Here is a 26834-nt window from a genome sequence, read left to right as displayed (position 1 = left end):
AATAACTATATAATAATGAAAAGTTGCGTTGCGTTGTAATAATGATATTAGCGGATTGCACACTGATTTCATCGCGTTCATTCTAGTAATACTATGTTCACACTAGCACAAAATAACCTGTTTTATTGATGGTAATATAAAGTTAAAACCGAACCGTTCACACATGTATAAGGTAATATACCATAGCATGCTGTTTGTTGTTGCTAAGTGCGATTGTTTATTCGACAAAGTTCGTACGAAAATGACGTTGCAAGAGAAAATTGATGTTTGTATTTCAATTTACAATCTACTTTGTGATTCGGTATTTGAACTCAACGACCTGTACAGCAGTGCGATTCGGGACCTGAGACGTAGGCGAAGAATGTACATTGAAAACATCCGGGACATCAAAAAGCGCCAGTTTTTGCTTCTAGAAGCCGCGGAAAATGTTACCGTCGACAGAATATGGACGCTTGTAAGTTGAAATGAATTAGTATTATTTTTAGCAAAAACGGTATTTTGTCCAGGCTCTGGTCTGGATGATTCAGAGGATAAGACACCAGCCACATAAGCCACTTGTCCTGTGTTCCAGCCACAACTGGCAGGATTGCAGCACTATTTGCAACAACGATGAATACAAATTTATTCACTAGTCTTCTTCGCGTGAAATTAACTTCTGAAAATTTTGTTTTCAGAAACGAACTCAGTACTTTTGGGAAAAAGACTGCCAAGTAAACGGAGATGAGTTTTTTAAGCAGAATTTCCGAATGTATCGCAGCACATTTAACTGCCTTTGCAACATGCTTCCGCGGTTGCAAAAAATGGACACTATGCTTCGCAAGGCTATTCCATTAGAAAAAAGAGTAGCGGTTGCTTTATATACCTTAGGTTCCTCATCAGAGTTCCGCAGTATTGCGAACTTGTTCGGTATAGGAAAGTCAACAGTATGTGTGATACTATTGGAGTTTTGCCGAGAGATCTGGGAAATTCTTGCACCGCTTTATTTAAGCAAGCTTCCTTTGGAAAGAGACACGATCGAGGATTGCGTTGCTGGCTTCCTGAATCTTGGATTTCCACAATGTCTTGGTGCGATAGGTAAGTATATAAATGTAAACCTTGATGTACTCTTGTTTGTGTCTCATGTTACACTTTCCTTTTTTCAGATGGCTGTCATATCGAAATCCATCCCAGAGCTACGGAAGCTGTTGATTACTACAATTACAAGGGATGGTACTCAACTGTTTTGATGGCTTTGGTGGATTACAGGTAGTCAAGTTAATCTGTTTATATTAATATATGTAGTTTGAATTGTTTTATTCGTTAATTATAAGATTAAATGTAGAATAACAGTGCGTAAGCGGTTATAATTTTTTATTATAAATCTAACTAGTTGACCGACAGTAGTGTAAATATATATTATCGTTTGTACTTTGTTCCTGAGATGGGAACTGCGGATAGATGTTTGCTTTTTCTTTTCTTCTGGTCATTTTATCTTTTGGCTTATGTCTCTTTCTGCCTCACATATTTTATATGGACTGGCTGCATTTGGCGTTCGATTTTTCGCTACTCGCATGTCTCGTCTCAGCTAAGTACAAGTGCCAACGGAATTTCAAAGTCGCGAAATTCGATAGATGCAGCAATTTCCTTGATCTGACAAGACTTGTTTCTGTACTGAACTGAATCAGTGTTAGGATGCTATTGTGAATTTCTCTTTTGAGTCTACAAACGAGCCAAATCGGTATAGCAGAGCTCTAGTAAGGCTCGACCAGGATATTATTATTACATATTTTACACGGTTTTATACCCAAATGACTAAAGTTACTCCATTCTCAGTTACTAGAAGGAGAAGATATTCCTATTTCAAACAAGTGGCAAGATAGTAGTTTCCAAAGAAAGGAACAGCCAGAGAAGAAAAACGACTTAGCATTCACCATCATTTTTGAAAGCATTTTATTTTGTATTCTAAACGTGTCAACGGACGAAATAAGATGCATTCCTACTTTACGTATATGTAGCCTCAAATATATATTTTCTATAATAATGAGAAAATCATTGATACAGGTCTTATATCCGAGCTCACAACTAACGATATTTATGCTGTGACAGTTAACCTGACTGAGATTCGATATTTTTTCCTCATGATTAATCGTCACCTTTTGATGATTTGGGATTTGTCACACTGCGACAGTAATGAGTTGTATTGTTCATTTGGGGCTTTAACTTAAAAAATCATACGCCCTCGCAGTAATGATCGACAGTTATGCAAACGTCCATCACATCACTTGTGGCAGTTCAGATATCAATTAAATTGCACGTATCCGCATTTTCCCAATATTTGCAAGATCTGGGAAAAAAACGTGTTAGATGTAACTCTCTGCGTTGATAGCTGGGTACTTAGCTCTCGCTTAATGATTAAAAATGTTATCAGATCGCACATAAATCTTCTTGATCATTTGAACATTCCGTTAGATACCGTAACATATCAACAAATTGGGACCTTTTCGAAGAGAACTTGCCGATGAGTAGGTTTTCTGTGTATTTTTCAATAAGGCCGCGGATACGATTAACTTATCCACTGTAGTAGCGACATACAAAGAGGCACATCCTATTCGGGTTGCACGTGCCACAGCCCCTAAGTTTTTTAGACAATTTTGATGCTTGGGTCTTAGCCACTCACGGAGAAGGTTTACGTACGACTACCTACTTTTACGTTTTTAGTTGAAAGAATTCAATTTTACACCATAGGAAAAAGTGTTTATTTTCACCATACTAAGCATCGTTAATAGACATAAAGCTGAATTGCATGCTATTGAGAGTGAATATAACTCGATGCTTGCGCATTGCTTTCCTTGCTATATTCGTCGCACGGAGGAAAACCTTAAGCAGGATCCTAATTCGTTCTGGTCGTTTGTGAAACATCGTAAGCAGTCGCACGGAATCCCCCAACGTGTCAGTTACAACGATGTTACCGCCAGGTCCCCGTTTGAATCGGCAAACCTATTCTCAGCCTTTTTTCGAAGTGTGCAAAGTAATAACCGACCACCTTTGTATGGAGGGTATTTGAATAGCCTGCCGATGTTCGATTTGAACATGTCGCTCTTCAATTTTTCGGTACGCGATGTGGAGCTGAAACACAGTCACAAGATGGTACCAAAGGAGCTGGTCCGGATAGTCTGCCGCCTATTTTCTTTAAAAAGTGTGCTGAAGCGCTTGCTGTTCCTGTGAGTTTAATTTTTAACAGGTCGTTGTTCGAAGGGATTTTCCCGAGTGTCTGGAAGACAGCAGCTATTACACCGATCCACAAGACAGGTGGCGTGAATGATGTTGAGAATTATCGTACTATCTCAATTTTGAGTTGCTTACCGAAAGTTTTTGAAAGCCTCGTTCACAATTTGCTGTACCCGAAAGTGCACCATATTATGTCCGAGTGGCAGCATGCATTTGTGAAAAAACGATCGACAAGCACAAATTTTATGGCATACGTTTCGTCGCTAAACAGCGCGCCTGGTGAACGTCAGCAAATTAATGCCGTTCATGTGGATTTTGATAAAGCGTTCGATAGAGTACCTCATTTGCTAATGGTGGCCAAACTCGAACGAATGGGACTTCCTGAATGGTTGTCACGGTGGATATTTTCGTACCCCACCGAACGCTGTGCGTACGTTCGTATCGATGAAATGAGATCATCTCCGCTTGTGATCGAGTCGAGTGTTCCCCAGGGAAGTCATGTAGCCCCGCTACTGTTTATATTATTCGTAAACGATTTGTGCTCCGCTATACAGTCCCCTAAGTACATGTTTGCGGATGATCGAAAATTCTTTCGTGTAATTGCTTCGGCAGTCGATTGCTGTGCCATCCAAGCCGATATCGATTTGCTGCTAAATTGGTCCACACTAAACGGGATGGAAGTAATCATACAAAAGTGTAATGTGATCTCGTTCTGTCGTAACAGGCACTTAACAACTTTTGATTATAGAATGTCAACAAGCACTATCAACCGTGTAAACACAGTTAAGGGTCTAGGCATTCTTCTCGATAGCAAATTGAGTTTCGCGCAGCACATTGCAATGTCTACAGCCAAAGCTTATGCCGTATTGGGGTTCATCACAGCTTTGTTTAAATAAGAAATTATTGCACGCGTGCTTGGAAGCGACGAGGACTTCTGGTAATTCACCATCAAGAATCAGGAATCAGAATATATTGGCTCATATGGCACGTTCCACGTATGTAGTCGGGGATTTCTGCCTTGCCGTGTCTTCTCATCATTTCCTGAACGGGAGGAAGCGAGAAGGAGCAGGTAGGAAGGTAGAATTGGAAAGGAGGGGAAAACAACAGCACTAAAACAGCAGGTAAGTTAAACTAGTTCAAATCGCCTGCGAGTAAGCCCAAAGCTCTTTACCACATTGGATAAGAAATTTTAGTATGTATCTGAGTTTCAGTCGTCCAAACACGATGTCGTCTATGTAACGACGACCGAAAACTCGAAATCACAATTGCGCTGAGCAGTTGCATATCAGATGATCGGATTCACAAAGATCACATGAAAATTACTCAGCGTGCTAAATAGTTGCCATGTGATAATTGATTTTGCAGCGGCCGGTTAGGCCGATTAAAGCCCAGGTCAGCTACCGCAGTGGAGTTTCCAAAAAATGTACGAGATTTTTCGAAATCACTGGGCACGGTTGTTATCCAACTTGTCGAAATTGGTAGAGCGGGCTCAGGACCAACGAAGTCTATCGCTGAACCTGCCCTTATTAATTCATCAGCCCATTCAATTCCAGTAATGCCGGAATGGCCCGGCACCCAGACAAGGCAGATAGTCTTGACAATGTTTAGTTCTTCGATTCGGGCTCAGCACGTGATCACTAGTTTGAATCATGATTCGTCTGAGCTAAGGGCTTTACCTTCTTTAGGTCGAGATAGATTAATAGTTGCTGTACATTCTTGCTGAAGATTGATTTATGTTATTCTAACCATTGTTGGTTAGAAAACTCTACATTTCATTTTGATAATGCAATAACTCTGAAATTCGTCAACCTAATCCCGGCCGACATAAGGCTTTTGGATTTAAACAGGGGCGTAGCTAGAGTTTACGGAGAGAGGTTACCACCCCTCCCCCTCACTGGTCACCACCCCTTTAAATTCACCTAAGATCACCCCTCATTGAACCCCCCTCAGACCAACACCATATCCATTACCACCGCTATATCACAAGGCATCCCAAATTATGCTGGGGAGTGGTTCGTTCGTGAGTTTTTCACCCTCCTCACACACCCACCCCGCATGATAAAATTTGTGAGCAGAAAGAGTACGTTGATCCCAAAAAGCTGTTGATTAGGCTAATTAAGTTTGACATATCTCCGTAGGCGCGTTGTAAAAAGTTAAAATAGGTAGTATATCTCACCAAAAGTGGTTTTCAAGCAGCACTGATGTACAATATTGTTTCTATAAGTTCTGATACCCTTATTCTATAAGCGACTATAGAACCGAACGAAGGCAATTTTCACGGTTTAGTGGTTACTTGGGCTCCCATTCCCCATATAAGTCTACGTGGCTTTACAAATACTAGGAGACGTACTTAAATACTGTAAAAATGACATGCAAATACAGTGACAACAATGATAGTAAGATTTGTTTCAACTTCAATATACAAGCGCTCGATAACCTTGGTGTCAACGGAGGCCAAAATACAATGTTTGACACTGCAACTTCCCGCTAAATCCTACCTTTGGCCATAAGATGAAACTATCTTTGCTAAACCAATAATAACAGACATGGAAGCCAAAAAAGAAATCAAAAACGCACTCTTCGCATTTAAAGTGTAATAATCTATTTGTTATTTTTCAGATACCGTTTTTTATACATAAATGTCGGTAGTCCAGGGCGATGCAATGATTCGCAGGTATACGAATCATCGCTTTTAAAGAAGCACCTTACTGAAAACCCCCTAATGGATGAACTATCAAAAAACATATGTGGTGTTAATGTGCCGGTGTTGATAATCGGAGACTCTGCATTTAGATTTTCTAAAAATCTTATGAAGCCTTACCCTTTCAACGTCGCTGGAGATGAGTTACAAAAAACTTACAATTTTGTGCAAGCAAGTACTCGGCGAGTTGTAGAAAATGCTTTTGGACATATCAAAGCACGGTTTCGTCGAATTGGAAAAGGAATCGACAACACTATTGAAAACTCGTCGTTGATCATTAAAGCGTGCTGTGTACTTCATAACTTCCTCAATGTAAACGACGATCATCTTAATTCAAAGTGGATTATAGAACAGCTAAGAAGTGAAAAGGGTCGTATATATCCTGAACAGCCAGCTATAATTCATGATTATGATGAAAACGCGGAGAATATAAGACATGCCATTGCTACCTTCTTCAGTAAGTATTAATGTTTATTCATATTTGTTTAGAATAACTAATTTCTGGAGCCTAGGAAGGAAATGAAAGCGTCTTTCATTTCAGCTGAATTTTGAACAAATCTTTCGAGTAGAGCGGTTCGTTGCGACTCCAACTCAAACAACTTTTGATCTGTCTCTCTCAAATATTCGTTCTGTTCTCTAGATGCTTCCTCCATTTTATCCCATCGTTTTAAAAGCTCATTCTGGAATATATTTTTCTTCTCCTTCTTTCCAGGTCTCAACGGCATTTCAGAATCCAGCGACGGTCCTGCGTAGGATAGATCGGAATCAACGGCTTCTTCTACATATTCTGCAATTATCTCAGCATCTGAACAACAAATAAAATGAATATTTTTATTAGTCACAAAAAATCTTTGTCATATTGAACGCAATTCTATAGGCTTTTTATGTATTACGTTCTGTTGTTTTTTTTTGTTGTACGCTTAATACATAACAAGACTGAATGTTTTGGAAAATGAACTAAACACGTGAAATTACCTGGCAATAATTCAGAGAAGCTTTCTTCAACTCGTTGAGACACGTTGGTTATTGGGAATGTACCCAAAAAGCTGTGGATTTTGGCATAAAACGGCCAGGTCGACGGTGATCCTCCGGAAGGACCGATTAGAGCTTTCTCTTTCCTAGAAAAACGATAATCATTTTTTGCTTGTTTTAATTACATCAAAAGTATACCTACTTGTATTTTGATGTGAGGTTGTGAATTCTCACTTTAATTTCGTCCGTTCCTACGGTAAAACCCCTTTTGTCCAGCTCATGTCTAATTTCCTGGTAGACGTGGTTGTTTTTACGATTTCCTCGCAAATCCGCAATTTTGTCGGCCCACAGCTCTACCAGCAAATCAATGCAAGCAGCGCTCCATCGATTTTTCTTCGTTTTCTTTGAACTGCGTTCAGGCTCCATTATTTTCGAAGCAAATCACGTGCACCAGCCACCAAAACAAAATTATGAAGAATGAAGTGTATACAATTGCCATCGCAACGAAGTGTACACATTTGTCATCGCAACGAAATGTATACAATTGTCATGGAATTGTCATTTGACGATGTCACAAACTGACAGTAAAAGCTCGCAGGGTTGTGCTCGACTCACAAATATATTACCTCGAGACGTGTTATTTAGAAAAAACAGGTTTTAAAATGACGTTTCGCTATATGAAATAACGCGATGGAAAAACATGTTATTTCTCTTAAAACACGAAATCAGACTTAAAACACGTTTTAACTGGTAGTGTGAACATAGTATAAGAGTGGTTTACGAAATGGTAAGTAGGAGTTCATATCAATCCGACCCATACTAAAATCTCAACAGCGTGTCGCCTCCATTGTAAACTCGGAAGAACGAAGAGTAGAGTAGACGAGAAGTGTTGATGTCTCACCTACTTAACGCAAGTGATGCGACCTGTGAAGCATAGTTTGTTGTTTAGTTGTCGTGTGTCGATTGTTCTAAAAGAGAAAGATCTTGTCCAGGAGGTTTTTTAATGCTCTGGGCAACCGGCTACCGAGCGTAACTTAGGTTTTTTAATTGTAGGTACTCCAAACAGCCAACCGTGGAATATTGCCTAGTCACATCTGCTTGATTGACCGGATCACTATTTATTGCAACAGTATTTAAAAAGATTTTGTTATTTTCACTCTACGAAGTATTTATTGGGTTGGAAGCCACCGAATGATCATACGTAATATGTTCCCAAACGTTGAGAGCGAGAAACTCCGTTAGGTCCGACTTCATTCGAGCAAGAATACAACGACAGCAGTTGTCTGCTGTAACTGTAGCTTTAGCTGTAAATTTTATTTTCGTGTTAATTTCATTGTTGTTTCATTTTATGTGTAACTTACAAATCAGTTTATCCGAGTAGTTTTAGGGAACAATTAGTTTAGCTCCTTTATCCGTACTATTTCTGCACGTTAACGTAAGTTAGGTTAGGTTAGGTTTACATTAAATTCAATTTAGGAACTTACGAATTTCACTATAAACCAAACCGATAGCAATAAACGTTTTTTTTCCATTTAGTTTATAAGTTAGAGTAAGAACATTAGTTTTTATAATATACTTTTAACCTATATTCTCTTTTTGGGGTGAAGTAACCAAAAAACGGGGCCCAAAGTGCTGGACCGAGGCGAGATGTTGGGTACGCACAAAATATGTGTGATTTGACAACCATAGCATACCCCTGATTTCTGGCTGTTACCGAGATAACCCCGTCGACCTGACAATAGATATCTCCTACTGTAGCTCAATGAGACGTGTTGCCAGTATCAACATTCTCTCCCTCGAAACACTGGCCACCAGGTCCAGTTTTGCCACCATCATCAACCTCTAATACCACCAATCTAGCTACAGGCCTACGCATAACGTATTCTACGTATTCTTCCGTCCACCTCTTTGATCACCTAAGCTATACGACCCCTTGTCCACTCATTTCTTCTGCCGTCGACAACTAGCAACACCAGCTTCCCTTCTGCTACTGGCTTTGCTTCGCCGCACCATTTCGGCCGTTTGGTCAGCGTAGTGAGATACTCCCTTGTCCATCTTCTCCAGAATACGTCGAGTTGATCCTGTATTTGATCCCAAGAAGATCATAAAGCCTTTGTAGAACCGGTAGTCTCCATCGCCGGCTGGCGAACGCCACTTAAAATGCCCAAAAGGAAGTGGTTTGGTGTGAGAGCTTCGTGTTCTTCAGATGCAAGCGGTAGATATGTTAGTGGACGAGTATTAAAGATTGCTTCAGCCTCCACCATGAATGTTTCGAGCGCTTCGTCATCCAGCCTACGGTTATTATTGTGTGCCAGCTCCACAGCCGTTTTGATGGAGCGTACCATCCGTTCCCATGCGCCGCCCATATGGGGAGTTCCCGGTGGGTTGAATATCCACTTCGTATCGATACCAGTGAGCGTAACAGCTAGCTGATCGATCTTTTCTTTCAGCAGTCTTGCAACCCCTTGGAAGTTTGTTCCGTTGTCAGAATATATTTCGGCCGGAGAACTTCAACGACAGATGAACCGGCGAATACTATCGATGCAGGATTCCTTAGTAAGGTTGTGAGCAACTTCAACGTGAACTGCGCGCAATGTCAGGCACGTAAACACGGCTACCCATCGTTTTGCGTTACTTCTTTCCACTTTCACAGTCAACGGCCCAAAGAAATCTATTCCGACGTATGTGAACGGTCGCACGAACGACGCCTTCCTAGCAAGTGGTAGCGGCGCATTTCGGGGAACCTTTGGCGAAACCTTGTAGATTCGACACCATTGACAAGCTTTGGCTGCTCTTCTCACCGCTATCCTAACTTTTGGAATGTAATACCGTTGGCGTATCTCATTCACGATGGTCTCCGGGTTACAGTGTCTGTTCCTTCGGTGATAGCTATCTTCTAACAGAACGGTAAACGGATGCTTGTTCGGGAGGATCACTGGGAACTTCACCTCATTCTTCAAGTTTGGAGCTTCTCCGATCCTACCATCAACTAGAAGAATGCCGTTTTCGTCCTGATTCAGCTTCCATTTGGGTCCTAGAACAACTGTGCAAATTCTTAGCTCGATCAGTGAAACTATATTTTTGCGCCCACTGTTTAAAGTTTACATGGAAAATTAACTTTCACAAAATAATTCCTCCAGGAGCCGCCCATTGCTTTCTAAAAATAAATCGTTATGTGGCATCACTCTATTTTTGCTTTATAACTTTTTCCTCGAGCATCAGAACGTTTCGCGGTCTTCTAGACTTTGTTTCCTTGACAAATTTCCTATAAAAATCAGATATTTGCATATTTTTTGGAGGTAACAGTCGGCTCTTGGAAGAATTATTTTGCAAAAGACGATTTCCCCATAAGAAATCCCATGTAAACTTTAAACCGCGGGCGCAAATATATAGTTTCAGCGATCGAGCTTAAAACTTGCAGGGAGCTAAATGCGACACGAAAAGTTACTCGGAGCAAATGGCGACTTTTTCCAATAGAAATTTGCTCATCCACCGACTTTAGCTTGTAGCGGGACAACACCACCATCTCGTCCGGAAAGCTTTGCCACTGTGTCTCTCGAATAAGGTGGCGCTCAGCCTTCTGTAGTTCCTCAGACGTCAGTGGGCCTGTCGATGGTTTCTGACGACTGGTACGCTGCTTCAGGATCTCGACGAAACGATAAACGTAAGCGACGGCTCGGATAGCTCTATTTAACTACGAAAAGCGTTCGAGTTCCCCGATTCGTGTCGGAAATTGTACTGACTTGTGAGAAAAGCAAGGACGCAGCTCTGCTTCTGTGAGTGACGAGAGAGTCACTTGCTTCGGCCATTCCGTTTCCGTAAGCAGTAGAAATACAGGACCCGTGGACCAAGCGCTATTTGTAACCACGTTGGGACCTTTTCCCCATATCAGCTGGATTCTGCTTTGAGGTAACTCAACGCCAGTTTTTCACATTCGTTAATGTCAGCAATTCTCCTATTCTGCAAGCAACGAACTGTTTTAATCTACGATGGTCGGCTCGGAGCCAAGAAAGCACCGTAGCCGAATCAGTCCACAGCACTCTTTTCATGATAGACACAGTGTGGTTTCTTCGACAAACTGCATCGGCCGCACCCCTAGAACTGCGGTCTGTAACTCTAAGCTCTATCCCACGCTGCGTCTTCAGGGGGGCTACCATGGTCTTCGCCGCGACCAACACAATTTCAGGCATACCTGCAGAGTTCAGCGTACGAAAGTATGCCGTGGTACAATACGCAGACTCGCTTGCATCGACGAAAATATGGAGTTGAAGATCCTTATAACGTATACTGTTTGCGTTTGGGAAATAACAGCGTGGGATTCTAAAAATAACAGCGAGGGATTTTAAGACGGGTTTTATAATCGGTTGAAAAGTGTCCTCTTTGCCTGATAACCAGATCCGGAATTCCCCAGGTTTGTGACCAATTCGCCCAATAACTCAAAATAACCGCCAGTGTACTTGTTTTGCAAAATCATAAAGTTTGACATGTCGCAAGACGGGTTTTATAACGGGTCGAAAATTGTCCGCTTTTGCCTGAGGAGCCAGGTTCCCGGAATACTCTAGGGTGTGGTCAATTAGACCAAATACCCCAAAAATGTCTAACAGTGAACTGGCTTAGCAAAATCATGAAATTTGACGTGCCGCAGGCAGGTTTTGCAACCAGTCGAAAATTGTCCTCCTTGCTGGACCAGACTTCCGGAATACCCCGAAATGTGGTCAATTAGACCAAAAACCCTCAAAATGTCTTTTAGCGTATTTGTTTCGTAAATTCATGCAGTTTGAAATGCCGCAACACAGGGTTTCAAAAGGGCCCAAAGGTATCCACTTTGCCGTAGGAACCAGGTTCCCGAAATACCCCGGAGTGTGGCGATATCGTTCAAATGCTCTCAAAATGTCTTTCAGTGTGCTTGTTTTGTAAAATCATGAGGTTTGAAGTGCCGCAAGACGGGTTTTGAAACCAGTCGAAAATCGTCCCTTTTTACCGGAAAGGACCAGGTTCCCGGAATACCCCGGGTTGTGGCCAATTCGACCAAAAATGCTCAGAACGTTGGTCAATGCGATTGTTTTATAAACTCATAATATTTTGTGCATCGCAAGACTGGTTTGAAGACCGCTATGAAAGTTTTTGGCTTTTTGGAAAGGGACCCCAGTACTCCCAACAATATATCCGGAACTACGTGAGTTCCGGAAAGGTAGCCTCGTTTTCTAAAACTGCACAAATTTTGTGATCGTTTCCAAAAAAAACCGCATCAAAATTGGTTGGAACGCGACTGGTAACCATTATTTGGAAATTTAGCATTTTCAATGAAATAGGGGTTAAAAAGCTTTTTTATATATTTTTACCATTCGAGCAGTTTGGATAAATCATTAACAAAGTTTTCTAGTATAACAATACTTCATTGATTGGATTTTTTAGCTTTACTAGATACTAGTTTATAATGCCCGTTATGTAGGAAAAAAGTTCCAGCGAATTCTCTAAATATCATTTACATCAAATGTCAAAAGGTGTGTGCATTTTTAATGATATTTGATCGCGTGTTAAAATGTATATCAAAATGATTTAGCTATAATTTCAATGGCACATGATGTAGAAAAAAATAATATTTAATATAATTCAATGAACAAATTTAAATATTTTGTCCCTATTTTGACCAACTTTTTGGTCCAGTGGTCCATTGTGCGACGCTGAACATGTTCCTCCGTCAGGGAAAACAAATTAGTGAAATGTGTGCGAAGAATTCAATAAACACACATAATATGTATTTTTATTATTAATTTGTTCTAAATATAAGAAACATGTCCGAAGATTGGACGTTAGATAGCAAGTTTTCGGAGGTTTCTGTCAAATTAACATTACTGCACCTATATGTGAACAGTAGAGTGACAGGAAAAAATTACCCCTATCGGCCCACCCCTAAGTCGATTTCTAGTCCCACCAGGAGTACTTGTTCCAAATTTGAAGCAAATCGGACAAGTCTAGCTACCGGACCAACGTGCCTGAAGTTTGTATGAGATTTTTCGACAATTTACATGGACAAAAGCCACTAGCTCACATTTTCGCCGCTAGGTGGCACTGTTCGCATCGTATTATCACTGTAAGTGAAAATAAGAAAGATAATTTAATTGTCTACAACTTTGTCGAAAACTGCTAGTGAATCCGGCTTTGTTAAAAAGAAGTTATTAAACTTTTAGCGAAGTGATGTCTGAGTCAGTTTTGCATGGGGCCTAGTAGTGCATGGTTGTGTATCAGTACTCTATTCGCACGAACTAATATTTTTTGTAAAATAACCATTAGATTTAGCCAGCTAGTATGTTCAGAAGAATTGTAGTAAATAATAGGAGTCATGTTTTGGTTAGAAAATTTTAGTTCCACATTGTACCGCATAGAGGGTGCCAACACTAACCTTTTAAAGGAGAAAGATAGAAATTAGGTGTCTTCCACAAAGTTGTAGAACAGGCATTTTGCAATAATTCTCCCAAACATCTCGATATTCTATCTCTCTTCTATGAAAAGTTAGTGTTGGCGCCCTCTATACAGTCACATTTGGAACTAAAACTTTCTAACCAAAACATAACTCGTATTATGTGGTATAATTCTTCTGAACATACTATTGAGCTGAACCAAGCGGTTATTTCACAAAACTGTATAGTTCGTGAGAATCGAGTACTGATACACAACCTTGCATTGCTAGGATCCATGGAAAACTGACTCAGACATCACTTCGTTAAAATTTTAATAACTTCTTTTAACAAAGCCGGATTGACTAGCAGTCTTCGACAAAGTTGTAGACAATTAAATTATATTTCTTATTTTCACTTACATTGATAATACGATGCATACAGTGCCACCTAGCGGTTAGTGGGTTTTCTCCATATAAATTGTCGAAAATCTCATGCAAACTTCAGGTACGTTGGTCCGGTAGCTAGACTTGCTAGACTTGCTTCAAATTTGGTGCAAGAACTCCTGGTGCGACTAGGAATCGAATCAGGGGTGGGCCGATTGAGTTTTCAAAAATTCATCATTTTTCTTGGCAGTCTAGTGAACAGGATTCATATTTTGTGCAACCAACCAACTTGAAAATTTTCAGATTGCTTAAAACTGTGCTTTGGATAGAAAAGTAATGACAAAAAATAATAGTCGACTTTGAACACAAAATGTTTTTGGAGTTAGCGTCAATCCGGCGCTAGCTTAGTCCGGTTTTAGCGTCGGATTCTGATGAGACGAAGTCGAAACGCAAATCCCATAAATAATTTATCTTATTTCTGATTTGAACAACCGAAAATGGACAGCTGGTTGATAAAATCATTACTGGACTTATGAAAGGCATTATTATCATTCTGATAATTAAAAATGTTTTAACAGTTAGTAGTTTTGTTGAGTTTCATATGATTATTGACTGGCAAAAATTTGGCATTCAAATTCCTGAAGAGCGCGCATGTTTGATTGTCCGACCACTCCATATGCTGTATGTTTTTCGAATAAAATCATTCCCCGAAAATTGATTCAAAATTATGGGAAAATAAATATTTATATTTTTGAGTTATTGCCAACTTTTATATGAAGAGGAATCACTGTGCGGTGGTACACTTAGTCATACTTATGCTTTGCTGATTTGATACTCATCCTACATAGCACTTTTCTATTATTCTTTGTGCGTTGAATTGTGTTGCGCTTGGGTGCATGTGAGCCACACTTCCTACATGCTACCAGTGTCTGCTCCAGAGAATGTCTGACAAATAAGGAAAATGTGTGAAAAGGGTTAGCTAAAACATAACAGACGTGCTTTTAGCACCTTTATGTATATGCTATTTGGTGGCGCGCTTGTTCAGTCTCTTTTCAGATGGGTATCGAATCTATCCTCTATTCTTAGCACATTTTGATTTCGATGAGTAAATACTGATTTTGATAAAATCTATACGGGTCTATAATTACTTGTTTGTACCGTGTTCTATAGGATTCTCTACTCACCCCGACCAGAATGCAATGACAAGATTATAACAAAATACAATTTTCGTGGTAAGCTGTGTTATAAATCTGGTATCGTTAGTAGTTAAAATAACAGAAAATTATAACAAGTAACAGCGCGAGATATAGTTTTGAAATGTTTTTGTTTTGTGATTCTGATGGGCACATTGTACCGACATGTGACGTGAGTTTGAAATTCGCACTCATGTCCACGCACTCAAACCGTGGCTGTCGAATCTGAAGTTTATTGCGCTGTCATCGGATGTGAGCTATCCATTGTCCAATTTAGGTATCTACCTAAACCGATACGTTCTAAATAACATGTATTTGCATTGTACGGAACATGTCCAATTTGTCTAATTTTAAATTAAATTCTAGCAATATTTTTGATAAATTAAATTTCAGAAATTCTGGCGTTTGTGATATTTATTGCTATTTTTGTAGCGTAATTCTATTTGTTATAGCGATAGTTCAATTGTAGGATTTGAGTGATAGAACCGCTACATGTTGAAATAAATCGTAATACATTTTTGTATTACTTTGTGCAGTCGTTAGATAAACTTAAAGTTATGGCATGGCAATACTCCCAACGTTCGGCTGTTTGAAGTTCGAATTGCCTTTGATCAGAAAATGAGTAGGTCACTCTCGGCTACCGGCTAACCAGCGTTTAAATAGCGTGATGAGCCTATTTTAAATATACATATCAGGAAATGAACCGCACTATTTTTCGAAAAACTTCTAAATGAAAATATATTATTTATAACCTTCAACAGAGTATAGTATCAACCTATTATTTCTTAGACATGCACACACATGTTAAAAAATGTTCTATTCTGCACATTTATTCCCGCTGAATCAATCCAACTATCGCCTTATTGGTGTGAATTGATTTTTCATTCCTATAATTGCTTTACAGCAAATTTTCTAGTGGGGCAATACCGATGATTCGTTCCCGTGTGTTAGTGCAGAATTATTATTTTGATTCTGTTAGCGTATTTAAAGCATAATTAACACAACCGCATATCTGTATCACGTATTACATAATTAGGCCTATCCTAGTGATTATCAATTAAATTGAGAATAAACGTCATAAACGGAGTATCAAGTAAAAATAAATTCTAAAATTAAAACCCTTGTTTTCACCAATACCAATGATCTAACAAATGTGGCAGACGTGGCTTTAAGCAATAGTTTTAAATAGGTAGGGTGTTAGTAGCAATAGTAGTAGTAGCAATAGGGAATATTGGTTTAAAACCAAGTTCATAGAACAAAGAAAATTTTAAAGCATTTTTATGACATATCTAACATGAATTGGCCGAAGGATCTAATCCAGTTGATCGAGTCTTCGGGTAAGGGACTAAGTGTAAAATCAAATGAATACGATTTGCATTGGATTGGGTCTGTGAATTCTGGAATTTGGAAAACTGGCCTGAATGTTCCATCGATCAAATCAATTAGACCCTTTGCTTAATTCACGATCGAACTGGTTCCAGCTGCACTTGGATGGCTTCGATTTGCAGAAACCGAGAAGATCGTTACAATAATGTTTATCTCTTATTTCGTTTTACCATACCACGTCTATATGCAGTCGAGATATTAATAAACTCGTTAAGATGTATTTTCACATCTCCAAAAGGCCAGAGCTAAAAAGGGCAAAGGGAGCATTGCAAAACAAACTTCCTCAGTGCTCTCTTCTCTGGTAGACCGTGTACTCTCCAGTTGCCTTGATCACCACACCAGTTGCCGCAGTCTGGAACAAGGCTGTTGGTTACAATGCTTATTGTTATCGAGATGTTTACTCTCGTGCCAGGCGATGATGATGCACATTTACGTCTCAACATAATTTGGGTGAAGCTGTAAACTAACATGCAATATGCTTTGCGTGGATGCTTGCATTGGAACCGATAAATAATAATTCGTAAACCTAATGCGGTTTATGTTATTAGCTTTTTAAGCTCGATATGCTATATAAACAGTGTTGAGTAATGGTTAGATTTCAATCGAATCGGCTCAAGACGCTCTTATGTTAAAGTAGTTTATTAGTGAGCCTTCTATAGGTCAATTTGAATTCCAAATTTAGTTATTGATCTTATTCCTAGTGAATACCAACTGTTTGCAGCTGGTGAATACTGAATCATCTTTACTTTGCGATTTTTGTAAAATTCGCACATTTTTCAGACTAAAGTTATACTTTTACACTTGCTGTAGTGTTTTGGTGAAATGTAGATAATCCATAAAAATAAAGTTCTTTATTTAAACCAAAACAAACTTAATTTTCTGCCATGATCGCGATGATTGAGAAAAGAAATATTTGCCTCGGAGAATTATTATTACTACTTCTTTATTATGCAATATTAATTCCAAAAATGGAAAATTGGATTAAACCAATTTGCGCATTAAGGGCGCAAAACCCAACTTAAATTAAGCTTGATTTTTTGTGTTTCGAATTCATCTCGTCAGTAACTAGCACCGACTGGGTGTCTAGTTAGACGATGTATCTAAAACTAGTACTCAAATTAGCACTAGTTAGACACACAAAAAAATTCCAAACAGTTCACACGACATATGAGAACATCTAAGCAACTGACTTGTCCCGGGTGATGTCCCAGTCAGTTGCCTTGAAGTTCTAGAGGATGTCATTTTGGGACTGGTCATTGCTTATGGTGTCACGAATGTTATCCGGTAGAGCATGAAAAATCCGTGCTTCGTGGTATTGGAGACAGTTGAGGACATAGTGCTCAACCGAATGGTGTACATTACAGATCTCGCAGATCTTTCGAAAAAGTCCAGCGCCAGCCATGTTGTGTGATGACTTCGTGTGACCCCATTGGTCGATGTCTGCTTTCACCTTTCTGAATAAAATACGTGATCATTTACTCAGTTCACTGCCCAAGAGGCCTTGAGAGTTGCGGCTATCCACGTTTTGGATTTGACCCCGGATTTCCCTTATACATAGGGATCCCTTACGACCCAAAGAGGCTAAGTTTTGGTAGCTAGTAAACTACTGTGGCTTCGGCGGAGAAGGGATCTGGTAACCGATGAAACAGACAGGGTTCTGAGTCAGCGATCCCAAAGCCAACGTGTTCCAGGGCTTTCGAGCCGTCAGTAAACCTGAGGGTGTGGTTTCTATATTAAGTTTTTTGGAGTTTTATTGCCGACTTTATAAGGATCGGGGAATTGTTGCCCGCTTTGAAGCTGTTCTTGATGGTCATGTCAAAGGAAAGGTTGGGCACGTTCGAACGCCTGGCTCCAATATCATGACCGATATAAGGGAGCCTTGCGGAACTCCTGTTTCTTTGGAAAGTACTTGATTGGGTGGTTTCAAACATAGATTTAAAACGATCGTTTATTTATAAAATGGAGTATGACTCCAGAGAGACCCCATTCAGCAGGTTGCGTTATTAGCCAGATTCCTTAGCATCGTGCAGGACTTCGGCGAACGTTGCAGAGTATGTATCGGTCTCATGAAAAAAAGTATGATGGCGGTGATCGAGGTCATTGTTGTTTTCGAGATAATGAACGAGTTAATGGTTTACTGTTCTCTCCATGACCATGCTGATGCAGCAGGTGGATTTGGCGGAAGTCCTCCGGGGTAGGAGTAGCCGTGTCGTGTGACGCTTTGAAATCGAGATCACCACGCTATGGGTCCAATACAGAGGAAGAGAGTTCGTCGGCTGTTCGTTGTTTAGGCGCCGCAGAAGGATGAGCTTGCCCTCGCGTGACAGGTGATTAAGCTTCGGATGTCCCAATGTCGTCATGATCTGCTGATTTACCATCGTTCCGCGACAAGGCAAGCTCGAGTCCTGCAAACCGGCACGGTAGTTTAAATTCAGCACCAATTTCCAATCGGCTTTTTGGGGTCGTCGCTATGTTTCCAAAGGAGAGTCTGGCAGTGAGATAGTGATTGCCATAGTAGTTTGCTTACTATACATGCACTTGCAAAAGATACATCTACTACCGAAGATAGCTGTCCTCTGAAAAACGTGTATAAACCATCGTTTAGGGTCATTAGGTCGGGCGATTCCTCTACATCTACCATGACGTGGCTTCGGGCGTTGGCAGAGCTGCTGCCCCAATTTGGGTGGTGTTCATTGACATCACCAAGGATTAACTCGAGTTCCTGAGCCATCTCTAAGCATTGATAGAGCAGATTACGAAGATTGTCGATTTTCTGGCAGAGTAGCTAAAAGCTGATCCATGTGGGAAAAGGTTGCCAACAACAGGTTCATGTTCATTTCAATTAGAGTTGGAGCACTCGTATGGCGACCGAATGGTATATATTGTTCCCGCACTTATCTAGCGGTATCTTTCTGCAAGCAACTGGTTTAGTAGTTCCACCTGTGCGATGAACTTCCTGAACGGCCAGTATCACCGGGGGATCATCGCGAGTGATTAGCCCGATATCTGCGAGGTTATTGTGGATCCCGTTGATCACAAGCTTCAGGAATCAGAATATATTGGCTCAAATGGTGTGTAATTGTCCGGGAGCGTGTTGGCTGCGGGTAGAGGGTTCTCAATATTGACAGGAGGTCGACTGTTGAGATAATGACGTTGTCGGACTTTGCAGCAGAGGTGCCCTTCTTTGGAGCCGTACCGGTGACGCTTGACTTTATCATAGATAGCTGCATTAGACCTTGCTTGCGGAACAAGTGCCCCACTTGTTGGTCGTTTTTCGGTGGCTCTTCAAGGTGACTCTTAGCTCTTGGTGCATAGATGTTTCTCTTTTTCAATTTCAAGTTTCTCTTTGTGCGGTCATTCTGCAAATCGCAGTGTTTTTGTGCTGCTCTATTTTTCATCGCTCTTTGTGGCACGTTGTGTGAGCAAATAACAAGCCTGGTTGTAACTGGAGCGATCGTTTTATTCCATCGTGGGCCTTGGTCGGGGAAGAGGTGTAGAAAACCCTTGTGCGTTCCACTGTATGGCATCCATCCTTCAGGACTCCCAGGACGACGAAGGTTGCTCGTCAGATCCGGTGGGGGTATAGCGTCCGCACTGACGAGGCCTCGATTATCCCAGGAGTTTCTTGTTGAAATCCAGGAGTTGTTGGGTCTCGGTCGTTTGACGTTGATTGTCGATAGTTTCCAGTTTAATACGTTCCGTCAACTCCCATCTTGCGCTCGTTTTTTGACGTTCCTTTTTACGTGGTATCCATTGCTGATTTGAGGTAGGTTGAGTCCTAGTAGCGTTGTGTACAAGAGAGGACTGACTAGGCGACACGTGCCCAGACTGTTATTCGAGATCCACAGTCTCACCAACGAAAGGGATTTTGGAGCTTGGTGTAATTTTTTCGTCAGATTACGTGGGACTAATGTGTTTTTTAGCGTTCGTTCGAAAGGTAGCTGTTTGATGGTGTTGTGCATTTTTTGCTAGGGTGATACTGCTGTGTGCTGGGAGCTGATTCGAGCCGCATCACTTTTCTGTACTTTCTTTTGTCTTCTGAATCTTTCTTAGCAGCTTCCGTCGCTGATTTTTGGACACGTCATCGTCGATCGGCTAACTGCGTTTTTGGTTGAGAGAGTGTCGGGTTGAATGTTATCTGCAAAGCAGTTTTTTTGTTACTATTGATTTTTCAAGGTTGCCACAAGGTTCTCGATGGTGCCACAGCGTTCGTACAAGACGTGTGACTTTGGATTTTAGTATCTAACTAGCGCCATTCGGTGCTGGTTTAGACTTATCTAACTAGCATTAAGTTGGTGCTAGTTACTGACGAGGAGCATCCGACACACTAAAAAACATACTTTATGTTAGGTCTTGTGACCTTATACACAAAAAATGGTCTTATCCAAAATTTTCCAGTTTGGGAATTTTGTATTTTTGGTGAGATTCAGCTTTTCTTCGCTTTGATCTCCGTTTCTTACTTGGTCGAGATTATCGATTCTCTGATTCTTCGCCACTTGTGAATGTCTTGTAAAAGTTTATGCACTTTTTTCATCAGTTTGGCAATCTTTTGGTCTTTTCCAATTTAGGTAATCCCAACAAAAGACCTAGAATAGTTGGTTTGTTCGTTGAGGTTCCGCGCAGTTAGATCTCTGACTCCTTTTGGAATGCTGGGCAATTGCGACTTGCTATTGTGTGATTATCATCATCGCATCGTGTGCAAAAAAGCTATGGCTTCGCACTTATTGTTTTCGTCGATCAGATGATCCATCGAACAGGTGCCGCAGATCGTTTTCGGTTGTTGGCATCGAATTTTCGTATGACCGAAAGTACAGTATCGAAACATAGCATCGGAGCTAGGTAATAGGGTCTGGTTTTACATCGCACTCACCCAAACTCAATGACCAATGTAATCCGGGGCGACGTCCAGGCATTGTAATTCTCTCTCACTCACGCGAGAAGAAGCTTATCCGAGGTCCAACTTTTCCGAGAGAAGATGAGTCGCAAAATTCTCCGTCTCCACAAATAGCGTGAGAATGATTTTCCGGATAAAATTTATTTGACTTTCTTCTTCTCATCGGAGAAGATGATAAAATTTTAATTTCGTGGAAATCAATAAAAACTTAAAAAATACACTTAATTACAAAGAAAAGCGGTAAAGAAATATGATAGACTTGTTTTTTCGTGTTTTGGAATAACGACAGGAAAGCAGCGAGCGAAAAAAGGATACCGTGATAAACTCATTCTCTCATTCTCCGGCTGTTTATCCGGAGAAATAACACGTTGTATTTATCCGGAGAAGTTGTGTGAGTGCCAATAACTTTTCGTGTGAAAATGTGAGTTTTTATTGTCGCAGTAGCAAACTATCCGGGCGCATTTACTCATATGAGCGATAAATGCAATGCCGGGCGACGTCCCATCCTCTTGATATGCCAAAGCAGCTTTCATATCGTCATCGTTCAAATCAATCCTGGTAGTTCACCACGCTACGTGTTCATTAAAATAAGGTGAGTAAAGAATACATCATCTAAATGTTTAGTTTATCGCACAAAAACTATGTCCGTGAACTCATTGAGTGAAAGGAAAATGTGACGTCATTGCCAAAGTGTCATCATTCCCGGTTATGAGCCACATTTTGTATCCGGCTGTGGGCCAGCCAACCGACAGAGCATGCTTCGAAAAACCCGCTTCAAATATATTGGAATGTGAAAAACGGATATCAACTTCAAGTATAAAAATCGGACTGGGAATCTCCTTTTTAAGAGTCGGTTAAAAAAACCATCGACCGGAAAAACATTCTTACAGAGTAGTTTTTTTAGCCGACTTTTAATATTGAACATTACAATATACGAATGCTCCTGCGTACGATATATTTATTTTTAGCCGGTTTCTATATTAGAGGTTCAACCTTGCCGAGTTTTACGGGTGAGAACTTTTTAAGCTATTCTTATGCTGAAGGATCTCTGTCCGATTTTACGCTTGAATTTTATTTGCAATTTCTATTTTCTGATATGTTTGAAACGAGTTTTACGAAGCATGTTCAGTCCTAGCGATTCTTATTTTCGGTCACCCATTTGTATCATAGAAAATGTTCATATGTTTTACATTCAATTACATTTAATCGCATTTCACCCTCTCGCAGGTTGATGGGATTGACGGTATTGTAAACATCATCAAGCCACAATAGACCTTCGCTCTTTTTAGTTTTTATTTGCACCAAGTTCTACTAGATTAACTTAATAAACTGAAACAAGTAGTTTTTGAAGAAATCCAATCCACGTGAACCACATCACCAAACACCTAAAAGTAGTTTAGATGCATGTAATATCTATTTCTGTGTTATCTATTATCTTATCTATTCTATTATCTATTAACACTCGGAATACCAAGGGGGTAAAAAGTTACGCGGACTACCAAGGGGGTATAAAAAAATGGGAACGCTTACTTTGACCGGTCATATCTCAGCCGTTACATAATCGATTTCAAATCTGTCTTCACCAATAGAAAGATATGTCTTTTGTAAATACGTCAAATAAAAAAATAGAAGAATAGAGTTGTCTACCGTAAGTTACAGTAAAAAGAGTATAACAAAGTCAGTGAGAAAAAAAATGGGAACGCTTCTTTGACTTGCCATATCTTAGCTGTTTGTTCACCAATTTTAATTCTTGCTTCACCATTGGATAGGTAAATCTTTTATAAAAACAGTGAACAAAGAATGATGGAAAGCAAATTTGTATATCTGAAGTAATTGTAAAAAAAGTAATTGAGAGTCAGTGCAGACGAAATGAGTTTTTCTGTTCAAACAATCGTATCACGACCATTTGTCAGCCAATTTCAATTTTCCTTACACCAATGCAATTCTTAGAGCTTCTAGACTTGTAATATATGCAATAAATAGTAGATTTTCAAAAATTACTATACTTTTTCGAGTTTTTAGGAGATAAGATTTTTACAATGTACGTGGCATACGGCATTGAAATTCTTTGCGACTTGTTAGTTTTACGGTTTGAAAATTACCTGTTTACTCTAGTTCTACATATTATACATGGATATTATTATATCAAAATGTTTGCACAAACGTGGAGAAACACAATATTGTATGTAAGTTACTTAATAATAGAGTGTGATAGGACGATTCAGTAAATACGAAGAAGTTCAGAATTTTAAAATATTCGTCATATAACTTCAAATTTGAAGCGATGACCTATACATTTTAATACACCAATCGATTGTAATTGATGGCGGCTACAATTTCTGAAAAAAGACATTTTTATATTTTCTCAAAAAATAACCAAAAGTACGTAGAAGTACAGAAATTTCATTTAGTTCGCAAATAACATCGAATTCAAAGCGATGGCCTATACCTTTTTATATACCAATCGATTATAATTGATTTAGGTTACAATTTCTGGAAGAACAATTTTTATATTTTCTCAAGAATAGACAAAAGTACGTAGAACTACAGTAATTTCATTTAGTTGACAAATAACTTCAAGTATTCAAATCTATCACCTATGCAATTTATACACCAATCGTTTGTAATTGATTTTGGCTACAATTTCTGAAAGATAAATTTTTATATTTTCTCAAAAATAGCCAAAAATACGTACAAGTACAGAAATTTCATTTAGTGGGTAAATAACGTCGAATTCTAAGGGATTATTTATACTTTTTTATACACCAATCGATTGTAATTGATTTCGGCTACAATTGTTGCAAGATAAACTTTTTATATTTTCTTTAAAAAAAAACGACAAAAATACGTAGAAGTAAAGAAATTTCGTTTGATTGGCAAATAACTGCAAATTAAAAGGGATGACCTACACTATTTATACACCAATCTATTGTAATTGATGGCGGCTACAATTTCTGAAAGAACAATTTTTTATATTTTCTCAAAAATTAGCCAAAAATACGTAGAAGTACGGAAATTCGCAGTTATGTGCCAATCAGACGAAATTTCTGTACTTCTACGTATTTTTGTCGTTTTTTGGGAAAATATGAAAAGTTTATCTTGCAACAATTGTAGCTGAAATCAATTACAATCGATTGGTATATATAAAAGTGTAGGCCATCATTTTGAATTTGACCTTATTTGCCAACGACATCAAATTTCCGTACTTCTACGTATTTTGTCTATTTTTTGAGAAAATATAAAAATGTGTTCTTTCAAAAATTGTAGCCGAAATCAATTACAATCGATTGGTGTATAAAAAAGTATAAGTCATCCCTTAGAATTCGACGTTTTTTACCCACTAAATGAAATTTCTGTACTTGTACGTATTTTTGGCTATTTTTTTGAGAAAATATAAAAATTTGTTCTTTCAGAAATTGTAGCCAAAATCAATTACAAACGATTGGTGTATAAATTGCATAGGTGATAGATTTGAATACTTGAAGTTATTTGTCAACTAAATGAAATTACTGTAGTTCTACGTACTTTTGTCTATTTTTGAGAAAATATAAAAATTGTTCTTCCAGAAATTGTAACCAAAATCAATTATAATCGATTGGTATATAAAAAGGTATAGGCCATCGCTTTGAATTCGACGTTATTTGCGAACTAAATGAAATTTCTGTACTTCTACGTACTTTTGGTTATTTTTTGAGAAAATATAAAAATGTCTTTTTTCAGAAATTGTAGCCGCCATCAATTACAATCGATTGGTGTATTAAAATGTATAGGTCATCGCTTCAAATTTGAAGTTATATGACGAATATTTTAAAATTCTGAACTTCTTCGTATTTACTGAATCGTCCTATCACACTCTATTATTAAGTAACTTACATACAATATTGTGTTTCTCCACGTTTGTGCAAACATTTTGATATAATAATATCCATGTATAATATGTAGAACTAGAGTAAACAGGTAATTTTCAAACCGTAAAACTAACAAGTCGCAAAGAATTTCAATGCCGTATGCCACGTACATTGTAAAAATCTTATCTCCTAAAAACTCGAAAAAGTATAGTAATTTTTGAAAATCTACTATTTATTGCATATATTACAAGTCTAGAAGCTCTAAGAATTGCATTGGTGTAAGGAAAATTGAAATTGGCTGACAAATGGTCGTGATACGATTGTTTGAACAGAAAAACTCATTTCGTCTGCACTGACTCTCAATTACTTTTTTTACAATTACTTTAGATATACAAATTTGCTTTCCATCATTCTTTGTTCACTGTTTTTATAAAAGATTTACCTATCCAATGGTGAAGCAAGAATTAAAATTGGTGAACAAACAGCTAAGATATGGCAAGTCAAAGAAGCGTTCCCATTTTTTTCTCACTGACTTTGTTATTCTCTTTTTACTGTAACTTACTGTAGACAACTCTATTCTTCTATTTTTTTATTTAACGTGTTCACAAAAGATATACCTTTCTATTGGTGAAGACAGATTTAAAATCGATTATGTAACGGCTGAGATATGACCGGTCAAAGTAAGCGTTCCCATTTTTTTTACCCCCTTGGTATTCCGAGTGTTAATATCTATTTCTTTATCCCTCTCGCAGGAGGATTGACGGTATTGTAAACATCATCAGGCCACAATAGACTAAATAGAATTATCTAAATATAAGGACCCTTCGCTCTTTTTGGTTTCTATTTGCACCAATTGCTACTACTAGAGGTTAATTAGTTCTCATGTTAATAATCCACCAAACATTATGACTACTGAGGATTTGATTTATATAAGAAGCCCGCTTCAAGATGTTGATTACAATACGCCTCGATAGTGGTGTGTCGAGGAGGCCGGGAGGGCTGATATGAGCCTTTTGTCTGTTCTATACCTTTCCTCTATTCACCAGCTCATAACCAACAATCAACCAGTAACAAATAGATAATTGAGAAAGGATGTGCTATGTGTGGTGGTTAGCTATTCAAGTATTAGTAATGTTTGAAGTACTAATGTATGTCTCATGTGATGATCATAACTTCAGCTGTATCTTGTACCTATCTAATCTATTACGTCTCTCATATATTGTCTTTTATTTCTTCTTTTCGAGTCCTATACTGCCATTCTACACTCGCCTTCAGCTGGGTCAACAAAGATGGTGATAGTGAACGTCTTAACACTCACACATACTCAAACGCGGTCTCAGCGGGAACCTACAAAAATGCCATCGTGCACGCGATTACGAATCGGTCACGTCCGAAAGTCTATCCTTGATCCTAGAAGCCTAGGTCCATGCCTTCAGCTGTACCAATTAAGAAAATACGCCCATACCTATTAGACAACACGTCTCATGACGACATGACCGGGAACCCTATCGATATAAACGATCCCACTCTCTGCCAGAATTCTAACCGCGCACTGAAAATTTAATATCAGACTCGCGGTTCACGAGACCATTCAAGAACACACGTTAAAAAAAACACGTCAGCGCACGAACGTTAGAGCCCCTCGCGATTTTCCAAGCAACCTACGAACTCGCAAACATGATTACACCCCGGTGATAAGGTGAAAATCTCAGCACTCATAAACTTACCAACACGATCTCAAGCGTCAACCTACAAACTCCCGCGCTCGCGCCATCATTAATCGGGATCGTCCGGAAGTCTCTATCCTCGGTACAAACAATCTAGGTCCTTGTTAATTAATAAAAAAAAA

At 39.1% G+C, this 26834-nt stretch overlaps 3 protein-coding genes across 4 annotated transcripts in view; 2 read left to right on the top strand and 1 right to left on the bottom strand.

Annotated features, from left to right (window-relative positions):
• Positions 1–26834, top strand: part of LOC131686117 (uncharacterized) — a 280208-nt gene that overhangs the window by 37684 nt on the left and 215690 nt on the right. The gene's annotated exons all lie outside the window — the stretch shown is intronic.
• On the top strand, positions 136–6767 carry LOC131686121 (uncharacterized). The gene is made up of 5 exons (XM_058970284.1): positions 136–454; positions 675–1074; positions 1143–1245; positions 5827–6365; positions 6621–6767. Exons 1-5 carry the CDS (start codon positions 164–166, stop codon positions 6659–6661), a joined length of 1374 nt encoding a protein of 457 aa, XP_058826267.1. The 5' UTR covers positions 136–163; the 3' UTR covers positions 6662–6767.
• LOC131686126 (uncharacterized) lies at positions 6195–7333 on the bottom strand. 2 transcript variants are annotated; one of them, XM_058970290.1, is made up of 4 exons: positions 7083–7333; positions 6884–7026; positions 6358–6713; positions 6195–6302 (listed from the first exon to the last, which is right to left on the bottom strand). In XM_058970290.1, the coding sequence occupies exons 1-3, from the start codon at positions 7304–7306 to the stop codon at positions 6403–6405; spliced, it is 678 nt and encodes a 225-aa protein (XP_058826273.1). In that variant the 5' UTR covers positions 7307–7333; the 3' UTR covers positions 6195–6302; positions 6358–6402. The 2 variants fall into 2 exon arrangements, with proteins under 2 accessions (XP_058826273.1, XP_058826272.1); XM_058970289.1 differs by lacking the exon at positions 6195–6302 and having other exon boundaries at positions 6342–6713.

Source organism: Topomyia yanbarensis, chromosome 2 (genome assembly GCF_030247195.1).
Source record: "Topomyia yanbarensis strain Yona2022 chromosome 2, ASM3024719v1, whole genome shotgun sequence".
NCBI classification, from domain to species: Eukaryota; Metazoa; Arthropoda; class Insecta; order Diptera; family Culicidae; genus Topomyia; species Topomyia yanbarensis.
The sequence above is the reverse complement of the archived record's forward strand: the minus strand, read 5'-3'. Positions and strand labels throughout refer to the sequence as shown.

What these genes read in the sequence shown, in the direction of transcription:
- LOC131686121 (XM_058970284.1), top strand. Translation starts at nt 164, where the DNA reads ATGTATAAGGTAATATACCATAGCATGCTGTTTGTTGTTGCTAAGTGC. An exon ending in ACAATGTCTTGGTGCGATAG is followed by an intron (nt 1,075 to 1,142) that starts GTAAGTATATAA and finishes TCCTTTTTTCAG; the next exon opens with ATGGCTGTCATATCGAAATC. An exon ending in TGCCATTGCTACCTTCTTCA is followed by an intron (nt 6,366 to 6,620) that starts GTAAGTATTAAT and finishes CCTTCTTTCCAG; the next exon opens with GTCTCAACGGCATTTCAGAA.
- LOC131686126 (XM_058970290.1), bottom strand. Translation starts at nt 7,306, where the DNA reads ATGGAGCCTGAACGCAGTTCAAAGAAAACGAAGAAAAATCGATGGAGC. An exon ending in AACCTCACATCAAAATACAA is followed by an intron (nt 7,027 to 7,082) that starts GTAGGTATACTT and finishes TCGTTTTTCTAG; the next exon opens with GAAAGAGAAAGCTCTAATCG. An exon ending in CTTCTCTGAATTATTGCCAG is followed by an intron (nt 6,714 to 6,883) that starts GTAATTTCACGT and finishes TTTGTTGTTCAG; the next exon opens with ATGCTGAGATAATTGCAGAA.